The sequence below is a fragment of the Nyctibius grandis genome, chromosome 3 (genome assembly GCF_013368605.1).
Source record: "Nyctibius grandis isolate bNycGra1 chromosome 3, bNycGra1.pri, whole genome shotgun sequence".
Lineage (NCBI taxonomy): Eukaryota > Metazoa > Chordata > Aves > Nyctibiiformes > Nyctibiidae > Nyctibius > Nyctibius grandis.
Window position 1 is genome coordinate 33,084,783 of NC_090660.1, and position 11,318 is coordinate 33,096,100.

The 11,318-nt window shown below is 43.5% G+C and overlaps 1 protein-coding gene across 2 annotated transcripts in view; it reads left to right on the top strand.

Moving 5' to 3' along the window:
- Positions 1-9,429, top strand: part of VWC2 (von Willebrand factor C domain containing 2) — a 73,507-nt gene extending 64,078 nt beyond the window's left edge. For both annotated transcript variants that reach the window (XM_068396938.1, XM_068396939.1), the window contains exon 4: positions 9,096-9,429. In XM_068396938.1, the coding sequence (XP_068253039.1) occupies positions 9,096-9,247 (152 nt within the window). In that variant the 3' untranslated portion in view covers positions 9,248-9,429. The remainder of the gene's footprint in view (positions 1-9,095) is intronic.
- Positions 9,430-11,318: the final 1,889 nt, after the last annotated feature.

The following is an 11,318-nucleotide window of genomic DNA, read 5'->3' on the forward strand; positions in this document are numbered from 1 at the left end:
TATTCTCGCCACCCACTGTTCTATAGGTGACTGGAAAAATATACTGATTTAGATTCCACTTCATTGCCAAAGCAGCATTATACTGTACTTCGGCACCAATTTAGGTTTCAATTTTAGTTGAAGTCTTTAGGGATTTTTCCATAATTCTCAAAATCTCTTCCTTCATTAGCATCCTGCATCTAGTATGTGTTTCCAGATACATACAAACCTGTGAATTACTGCCCGAGTTACCAGTCTCCCAACTAACCTGCTGGATAGATGCTACGGCCCACCAGTGCTGCAGTGTTTTGGCTAATTAAAATATGCTTTTAGTTCCACTGTTTGCAGCAGGTCTCTGATGCATTATATTACCGGCCTGTAGTGCCTGCTTTTGGAAGTGTGGAGTCTGTTTAAATTTGCGTGGTAGTTTTTAGGATAACTTGTTGAGGATCTTTCAACAAAGACATTTCACATGGCTTGCTTAGTCTGAAGAATAAGCTGAAGTTTCCCAGTGTGAAGAAGATGACTTAGTGCTGAGCACGTCTTTCATCAGGCCCCCAGTAACCCCGCTGAGCCCAGCATGGTCACTGGGATGAATAAACAGGTTTAGAAAAGGAAGGATTAGCCCCGTTAGCCTGAGCAGCAGAGCTTTTAAGCCCCCATGCCACGAGTGCTGGGGCAGGCAGCAGCTCACCCTGCTGCAGCCCACACAACGTCCCACCACCGCTGTCAGTCTATCCGTCCCCACAGTGCCTGGCAATGCTTCTGCAGTTTCTGTGACCAAGGGGAAATTTAGTGATGCATTGGTTTGTTCTCTTAGCCATGACCACCCTCTCCGGGCTTCAGAAATAGTTTCCAAGCGAATAGCCGACGCTTTTGCTGCGTAACCCGATCCCATGCAGGCGCTGGGCTCCGCTCCACCACGAGCATCTCTGCAGGATGCTGCACTGCAGGGCACCTCCTGGACCGAAACCACCCTCCTCTTTTTCAGCTGGCTTTAGCCCAGGCTGGTTCACTGTCTGACCTGGGCAGTGCTGGGAGGAGCGGGGAGCAGCTGGGGGAGCGCAGGCAGGCAGCTTTCTGCGAGTGTAACATTAGTGTAAACCTGGTGCCAGCAGGCAGGACCGGCAGTAAGCCGGGCTGCAGGTGAGCAGCACCAGCCCCAGGGCAGTTCTGTTGTCCGAGGCACCTGATGTGAGTTTTCCCGACACGTTCAAGCCCAATGTCTCTAATTTCCTAATCATCTGGGGTTGACTGAGCTGCAAGAAAGCTGAGCGCAAAATTGATGCATGCATTGCTGGCTTCTAAGTGTTTATATAATTTTCTGTAAGATACACACAATGTTCAGCTCATGTCTAATTGGTGCCGTTTCTGGGTGGAATGTAATATCCCTTTACAAGTCACAGGACTTTTGAAAATCATTTTAAGTAGCGTATCCAAGTCTTTCTATATTTTCTCTGATAAAGGAACCTGTTTGATGTAGTTTATTTTTATGGCAGTCGAGCCTCCTATTTAATTTGCCCCTTTTATTCTTCAAGGCTTTCTGTTTGGCTCGTGCGGTATTGGATTGTGTAGTGTTCGATGTTCCTTTGCTTCATTGTGTTCGGTACACAAAAAGCAGATAGCTGAAATTCTGCTTTCTGAATACTTGTAAAAATCCAAGGGGACAGCGGCGGTGTCAGGATTATGGACTCTTCCCCTTCCTGCAGGGAATGTCTGTCTGTGCAAAAGTAACTGCAGCCCTGGTTTCGGTAGCATTTGGCATTGTCATTCCAGGGATGCTAATGCCACCACAAAGTGCAAGGTGATGCAGAATCAGAGTTGGGAAGAAGCAGTGGTGGAAAGGATCAGTCTAATGGCCGCAGTGGCTTTATTCTGTGTTCTGTGGGATTTTTGGACACTCCTCCAGTTTCTAGGACTGGGGCCGGAACAAAACGATAATCAATAGTGCTGTCACACATGTTAAATGAAAAAGTAAAACAACAGAACTTAATCATAAACGAGGCTTGTGAGTCCCATAAGCAGAATATTAAAACCCAACTCTAAGTAAGATTATAGCTTGTTTTATCTTTCGGATTAAAGCACGTGCACACACACACGTGCACACACACAGGCACACTTAGACTACAGCAAGTGGCGGAGCTTTGATACCCACTTTGTTACAGCAGTGCCACTAAGGACACCATCAACCCATTTCGTTACAGGAGAACTTCATTGAGCTTTCTTCTGTCTGTCCAGTCACAGCAGATGCTGCTATACCCATCCTTCTAAATTAGTGGCAAAATGTTATTTTTAATTGTTTTGCCCTTGGCAGATTTTCTTCCAATCCGTCAGTTCCCTGTGCATCTAACAAAGCATGACCCTAACAGAGGGAGGGGTTTTATTATTCTTAAAAGCACCAAGGCTCTATCTAGCATGAACAAAACACTGCTTTCATGAAAGCCAGCACATTGCACACACTGCCTTTTTGTTACTTCCCATAGCAGCTAGGTAAAATCAGAATATGGATGAATACCTTTATATTTCTTCTCACTGTCATATATATACACACTTACTGAAAGTCTGTTGGGATATTTGCCATGGTTCTCTGGCTGCCAGTATCTTAAGGCATTGGTAAACCGCAGAAATACATGGTTCTTCAGGGTCCCAAATTGGTCTTAAAATTGGGTCTACCTGAATCCTTCTTCTGTAATTGAAAACTCTCTTTGGGACTTGATTCAGTAGTGTCCGAAGGTACTGAGGGGAGTAAAAGGTTGCACTGGATTGGGAGCAGTCAGAATCATGACAGCAGCAGGGGTGATGAACTTATTTTTGTGAGAGAATGAGAGTCTGGTGTAATCCTAGTCGCAGACTACTTTTGCAAACTGCTTTTTGTGCTTTATCGTCCAAGCTGACGTTTCGCAGGAGATAGAAGTATTTTATATATATCCGCATGAGAGGGAGACAAAATCAAGTCAGGGAGATACAGACCCTTCAGAAGAGATTAGAGAGTGGAAGGGCACAAAGTAGGTACCGATACCATCTCTGGAGGAAGTGATTAGATTTGAGAGGGATGAGGGAGGTAATGCCTGCATCTCAAAAATCTTGCTGCTGCAGTGCTACGTGGCAGAACAGCCTTATTTTGCCTCACCGTGCTGCCTTAGCACGTTTCAAAACCCATCTCAAACATCTCAGCAGGCACGTAAGGGACTTTGTGTCCCAGTGCGCTGGGAGGCAGGCACAGCCACCCTTTGTCCATGGTTTGGTCCTTGACTGTCCTAGATCCCTGGTGTGACTTCCAGCTGGGGTGCAGGAGAGTCCTTGGTTTTGTGCTGTGACGTCCCAGGTCATCTGCAGGGGCAGACAGCTTGAAATGCAGGCAGGGAGCTTGTCTACCTCTCTTCCACCTCGGTGTTTCATTAGTCTCTCTGGCATCTGCAATAGATCCTGGAGGAAGCCTCGAAATGTCGGAAAGAAGAAAGATCTGAAAGGTGGGAGGGAAGACTTCACTTCTCCTGGCATTTTCCTGAAACTACTGAACAACAGGAGCACTCTTGCTGCGCATGGAAGACTGTCAAGTAGCATTGCTGGAAAGTGAAACTTTTCTGTAACACAGAAAGGCAGCAGCAGATTTGACTTGAGTGTAATGAAACCTTTGTTTCCATAAGATTTCTATCTGGTATAAAATTCATAGTATCATAAAAATGGCAGCTCACCTTTTTCATCAGTGGTCACAACAGAAAGGGAAGTGTCAGGAAGTAGGAGGGAAATGGGAAGCAAAACAGGGAATATTACTGTGCTACTGTACAAGTCCATGGGGTCTCTACAACTTGCATGCGGTGCACAGGTCCAGTCCTCACAGCCCAGAAAGGAGGTAGCAGTACTGGGAGAGGTCTGGTGAGGTCAGCAGGCATGGTGGGGGTGCAGAACCGGCCTACTCAGGCTGCAGGTGAGGTGATGGGTGGGAAGGGAAGCATGACACATGTCTATAAGCTCATGAATCGCATGGCAAAGGGGGAGTGGTTGTTACTGCCTCTTCCATGATGAGGACTTGGGGATACCAAGTTTTGGTAGCGGGTGGAAAGCGTTGGACAACAACAGAAAACTGTTCTACCATGTGAGCAAGAGCTGTGGACCTGCTTGACACCGAGTACTGTTTATATGGGTTCAGCAGGATGTTGGAGTCGTTAATCATAAAGAAATCCATTAACTCCATTAACTCAGCACACAGGAGCCATTTACAAAGTCTCTGCTTGAGAAAGTGCTGGAAGCTGGGTGCGTGTGCTTGCTCTGTCCCCGTATACTTCCCCATGCATCTCCTTTCGGCTGCTGCAGGTGCAGGTGGACCTCTGATCTCACCCAGCGCAGCTGTTTCTTGTATAATGTCATGGTTCTGAAGACTTCCAGGATGAAGTGTAGGATCTCTTTTCATGTTGTAACCATTGTAAATCTCTCCATGAAATTTGAAAAAAAGTAAATTTAAAAAAATAGGGGCTAAGCTAAATGTTGAGGTTATGTCATTTACAAAGTGCTCTCATACCACAATGATGAATGCCGTAAAACTATCAGGGTAGATGGGACTGCTGTCAGGTACCTTGGAAGTGACCTGTTTGCTGCAAGGAGCTATTAAAAGGGCAGCTACTAGGGAGTTTAGCATACACCAGAGCCCAAAGCAGTCTTACTTCAAAGTGTTGTATTACAGAGGTTGTCACTGTAGTTCTAATTGGTGAAAATTTGCCGTGACTTATTCTCCAGGCAAACACATTAACTTGCAGTTGAATAGACTCCTTTGTCCATAATTTGGTTTAACACATGATGAAAACAGTTGATTAAAACACGATTTACCAAATTGCTGTTATCTTATAATTTTTAACTGATCAGAACACGTGCCCATGCAAAAGGAGGGGCAGGCTGCAGAGGAAAAAGGCACAACTCTGTAGCGTACAGCTGTGGTTTTGTGGAAGGAGAGGAGGAGGAGGAGAAGCTTCAGAGAGCCTCTTGCAAGGTTGTCAAGGTTACAGGTGCTGTTGCTTCTGTAGGTGAGTGGCTTGGGCATTATCTGCTGATAATTGGTATTGGCTGTTTCCTTCCAAGATAACAAAATTTGCATTTTAATTAGATTGTTGCATTTGGCCCCAAATATGCCTTCCCAGTTCCTTAGATCCCAGTGTAAATGTTGCTTATGGAAGCTAGGATTCACTGTTTGGGATGCGGGGAAGCAGAGAGCTGCATGCCAATCTGGTGCTAAGTGTGAGAACTGAGGATTTGCACTGAACTCGCTGCTTTGAGGCATCGCTGAGACGCCAGCAACTGTGCCTCAGCCCTAGGAAAGAAATCTCTGCTGATAGCAGGATGGTATGGCTCAAACGGAGTCTGACAGCGCCAGTATATACTTTAGGAAAACAAATTATGTTGTCGTCGATTTCAAGCTGCACTTGGAATTGGTACAATATGTCATACTGAATTTTCTTCCAGATTTAAGAATGATATGGTGAGATCTTCATCTGCTGTGAAGATGTGCAGCACTATTGGCTTCCTTAGAGCTGTGTAAGTGTATACAGTTGGGGATGGGGCCCAGGAGGTTTATACTATAGAACAAACAAGCTCAAACAAGCCACTGCTGCACTGAACAAGTACCGGGTGCTGAAGTCGGGCAGAGTAGTGGTGTTACCAAGCAGGAGCTCAGAAATCAGGCAGCCTGTTTTGTAGACCAAGGAGAAGAGATTCACTGCTCCTGCAACAGCAACATCTAGTCAGAAAGCCCACCACCACTTTGGAGTTGGAACAGCCCCAGTTTACTTGGAAATGCTTTCCATGTGTTAATGCAGGTAATGTTGCAAACTTTGTAAAAACTCAGAAGTGCCTCGCCCTTTGTGATAGGAAGCTGAAAATCTTGCTAAATCAATATAAACTGCCCAGTTTAAACTAAATCAGTAGTTTCAGCAAATGCCATGCCTTCAGGGCAGCTTATCCACTCTGAATGTGGAGGAGACACATGCTTCTGCCTCCATCTGCTAAGGGAGAGTGAGAAAATGGCACTCCTGAGTCTAACACCAGCCTTTGTGTGCCTGCTCTGCCTCCTTGCCCCACTGTCTGCTTAAAATCTTCGATCCTCAGTTCTTTTAGGCAGACAGAGAATTGCATCATTAGCTGCTCCATCAGCACTGTCCATCCAACTGGCAGGGGCTGGGGAAGGGCTGCCAGAAGCACCGGTGCAAGTCTGGTTTGTGTGACTGCTCCTCGGAGGAAAAGGAAAGGGATGAGCATCACCAGCTTGGTGGGAAGGGAGCCACAGGACACCAGAAGCCAGGACTAGCTCGTACAGATTCAAAACTGAGTGAGGTTTGGGGTGAAGCTCAGGGTTTTTTTTCCCTAGAAGACATCTGAGGATTTGGAGAAATGATAAAAGGAGAGCTGTGGAATTATTTTCCCATATTTGGACACTATATTGTACTGACATTTATGTGCATGGTGTTGCAGTAATACAGTCAGTTCAGCCTTTTCATTGATGACCTTTTCTATAACATTAACCACAATATTGTGCACACACGATATTGCAAAGAAAAAGATGAGGCAGGGATGCCAGTTGACTACTGCCAGTCTAACTATTATATAGGATTTGCAGTTACAGTAGTGATGGGTGCAAATGTAGAACCAGAAAATAGGCATTTTTCTATAGAAAAGTTGCATGATACTAAAAAAATATCTAGCTTGCTCAATGACATACTTTGTTGCTGTCATTTATTTTTGTAGGATCCCTTTCTCTAGTATATGGTTATTGCTTTTCTGTAGATTTACCAAAGCAATGACTTTCCCCCATATTAAATACTTCAACAATTTAGGGCTAACTTGTTGTGTCTTTGCATTTAATAACTTTCTGATGTAAGAAGGACTTGTCACACATGGCACTAAGGTGCTGCTAATTGTGAATGGAGGCATTTACATTCTGAATCCTAGTGAATTATATTATGTGTGTTGCACTATTTTTACTTCATTCCCTGGTTGTTTTTTATAACCAAGTATAGGCTGTAACATTTACTTTCCCAGAATGAAATAAATCCTGCACAGGGGATTGACATCACTTTCATTCCCCTTGTGCCTTTTACATAGTGTTTAAATTTCAAGTGGTCTTGTAGGTTTCATACAAATTCTCCGTGGAAAGTACATTCCGCTTTTAATATTTTAACTCTTTATATCATACAGCTTTGTAAATCATGGGGCTATTACAGGCCGGCATGCAAAACTCAGGTATCTTTACCTAATGCGTGGGTGAACCCATCTTGGGATGAAAGTTTATTAGGTGCAAGAAGAATACTGTATTTAACTGAAACACAATTAGAATTATATAGATTAGAGTTGAAATCCATTGAAGTTCCACCAAGGACAGCATAGTTAGTAAGGCTGCTTTATCTCAGCTGAAAGCTAGGGCACCTCCCAGTGTGCGGTGGGACCCAGGAGCATGTCTTCCACCCCGAAGTCCTCCTTCCTGCATTGTCCAACCTGGTGGCACTTTGCGTGGACAGCTTGAGGGAGCCGCGAGCACAAACGTACCACAGTAACATTAACTTAGTAAAGCAGGTAGCTTTACATGAGGTATGCTGTATTTTGCTATCTGTTCTGCATCCAAAGCCTTGAATGGGCCAGAAGCCACCCAAAACTAGGGAAGAAGCCACATGTTAGAGATCTTTGTCAACAGTTAGTCCTAAAACAAAATACTGGCTTAAATATTAAGAGGATTAATGGGTACAATTTGGTGAAGCAAATTTCTACAAGTCTTCCAAGTCTCTTCTTTCCTCTTCATTGAGGAAAGGCCTTCATTATTGTCCATTTGGCAACTAATTCTCAGGCTGCAGTGTCAGTATACAAACACATTACCTGATCCTAAGAGATAACTATTAAAATTGATTTGTGAACTATTTGGTTTGTGTTTTAAAATGTGCAGCATGCACCTACCTTTGGTTTTCAGAGGAAGCACTTAAAAAAAAATAAATACATTGCCTTGCAAGAAGCAGCCATACTGTTTGCCTTATGTCTTACAGCAGACCACTGGCAATGGAAGACTGAACCTCGTCTGTGGTTTATTTAGTTGTGTGGCAAACAGGTCGGCAGCTGATAAGCATTTTGCACACTCATATTCTTTCAAGAGTTTCAGCTGTATCAGATCAATATATGCTGGTCCCTACTGCACATCCTACCCGGGTGGATAGTGGTACCAAAGTGCTGTTGAGTGGCTAGGCTCTGCCCAGGCAGCTGTTGTGTGTGCTTAGTGAGTGGGAGGGTCAGGTTCCTCTGAGGACATGGCAGTGTATAGACAGGAGATGATCGGTAGGGTTTAGTGCCACTTTACAAGCATGTGTGGATTTTCAAGGCAGAAATGGACTATTTTTTTAACAGAACTGTAGGTAACACAGCACTCGCAGCCTTCTGCGGAAGAGAGATGCGAGGATGTCACCTTTTGAAAGAACCAGATTTGTCTTGTGAACGTTTTGCTGGTGGGTCATTCTCCTGCCTTGTCCTTGGAAATGAAGTTATTTCAGTGTACTATGAAAAGGGGTGTTTGTAGACTTGCTGACTTACATAAGATGGAATATTTTATTTTATACACGAAAAGCATCTTCATTCAGAAGAGGCTGGAGCTATTCTGTTCTACTGGAAAAGGACTATTTCCGCATGAAATGGAAAATAAACTAATCTGATACCTTGATTACTACAGAAAATACGATGTATTTTTCCAATGGAGAAAAAGTAATAACATTTATAATCAGCTCTTTAGTAGCTTAGAGTTGCACTGTTGCATTATCAATAGCCGGCTTTTTCTCTGGCTTAAACTTGTATTCGTCTGCATCGTCAGTTTGTGCCCAGGTCTGTCACAGTGGCGTGTTTTGCCGAAAGGCTTCATTGCACCTTCCCCTGTGGAGGGCAGGACAGTCCGTCCCGAAAACCTCCAGCCACACCTGAGATCGGGTCCTTGCTCTTTTGGCTGCTTTTATGCCTCGTGCGCCGTGCTCACATTTGTGTAACGTGCCCAACGTTACTCACTTTGTGTTAGGTTTTCTGTCCTTGAGACTAAAACTGAACGGTGCTGAGTTACGGTGTGTGCTGTGGGTGTCGCATAATAAACTCTTTCCTTTTTTTAGGCCCGAACTGCTTTGCAGAAACGATTGTCATTCCAGCAGGCCGGGAGGTGAAAACTGATGAATGCACTATATGTCACTGTACTTACGAAGAAGGCACTTGGAGGATTGAACGGCAAGCCATGTGCACTAGACACGAATGCAAACAAATATAGGAAATCTACAAATCTAAGTACTCTTTGTGGTTTTTATAAAATATTTCACAGCAGTGAGCACCCTAGATGACCCAGGGAAATCTGAATGAGAAGATGCTGGTGAGGAGCAAAGAATAAAATACTGATATTTTGTTTTTCAAAGTAACATAACACTGCAAGGCAAAGAAGTGCATATATTTAAAACGTTTGGACATACGAATACCTGTCTTAATAAATGTGTTATTTTCACAGTGAGTACACTAAAATACACTCTATAAAATATTCTATGTATTTCTATAATACCATTATAGAGCTTAAAAATAAATGTTTTATATAGACAATACAGATTAAAGTACTGTATCATTGCCTGTCCTGTTGTATGCATGCACCATGGCTGAACCATTACATTTCTGTTCTAGTTCCATCATGTGAGGGTTTTCTTGGGGTTTTTTTTGGTTTGCTGGGGGTTTTTTGCTTATTTTCAGTTTAGTGGGCCAGGAAAGAGCCAGCATATGACAAAAGTTTGACATTCTCACTTCTGAAAAAAAATTAGTAGAATATGCTTTCAGAGAACATGCACTCATTTACGAATATTACTGTAGTGTAGAGGTGGGTCAGCTCCTTCTCTTAGTTCTACTGGTGAATATCTACTGGTCCACAGCCAAGAGAACTTGGAGAAGTGGGTAATACAGAACTGGTCTCTCGTAGCTGTTGTTATAAAAATTTAATCAGACAAAATCAATTCCTAATACTCAGTTCAGACATAACACATGTCAGCAGGACAAATTCCTCTGTGATGTAAGCAATATAGCATCGTCCAGCTGGTGGAAATGATGGTAAGTAACCACACGGTATCGTTAATGTGATGCATAATGGATGGGGAGAAGCACAGCTTGGAAAGGCCAGAGCAGCCAAACAAGCCTCCACTGTTCTGGCGCCACATTGTTAATCCATGGGCAGGAGAGCTGATTAGTAGCTGCGCCATTCCCTAGATCCTGCTCTTGCCACCTTGCTGGTGCTGGTTCAACTTTTTGGTTCTTTCTGGCAGTCTGTACGGGGTGTGTGACACTCTGTGTTGAGGAGAAAGATTTTGAACCAGCTCTTTGAGTTCCATCAAAGGATTTCTAGCACAGAAGCTGACTCTGACTACATCTGAGGTGAATCACATCTCCCTGCTTCAGCCACCAACAGCCTTTGCTTAGATTCATTTTGGATTTAGTTTAGTTTATCACCAACTCCTACATTATGTCTGCTTTGAATACCTGTTAAGGCAGCAGCTCATGAAAACACTTAAACATGGGCTTATCTTTAAGCTTTTGCTAGAGGGAAGACTTAATGAATCAATATCTAAAACCAGAAGACTATTGCTTAAATTCCCACCTACCCTTTGCTACTTACTCCAGTGGTGTAACCTGGTTACCAGGTTCGCATCCATATGAAGTATGATTTTGTGGTACTTCTGAAGACCATGGGACTTTTGCCAGTGACTTCAGTCGATCCCAGTTATCACCTCATGTCTATATTTTGAGCATGTGTCTGTCTGTTGCTGGGCGTTATTTTCCCCAGTGATGGTATGGGAGAAGAAGAGGAGTGACAGAATCAGAAATCAAGGAACTGTCTCATGCACAGACACTCCTGTGGCAAATTCATGCATGGTATTAGTCTAGTCACAAGAAGAACAGGAGAGGGGAAGAGAGATTATTGGGTTTAAATAGTTTTAAATCACACAAAAATCAAGTAAATAACAACTTTCCCTGAAGTGGATGTCAATATACATATGTAAACATTGTACTGAAAATGCTGTTCTCCAGTAGCTGGAATTCCGAGCAGGGATACAGGAAATATTATACCTGGGTTGTCACTCAGTCTCCTGGTGGCAGCGGAGGGTGACAAAGAGTACAGATGATTTTTTTTGCTTGGAAGAGGGGAAGAAGTGTTTCATGTCTCATTTGTACCTGGACCATAAGTACACTTCCAGATACAAACATAAATACTTGATTTTGCCATTTTATAAAAAAGAGTACCTCATTCATTGTATACCTCTCATTGACACAGTGAGACGCTGCTTATTTGGGAGTAAAGGAGCTATGAT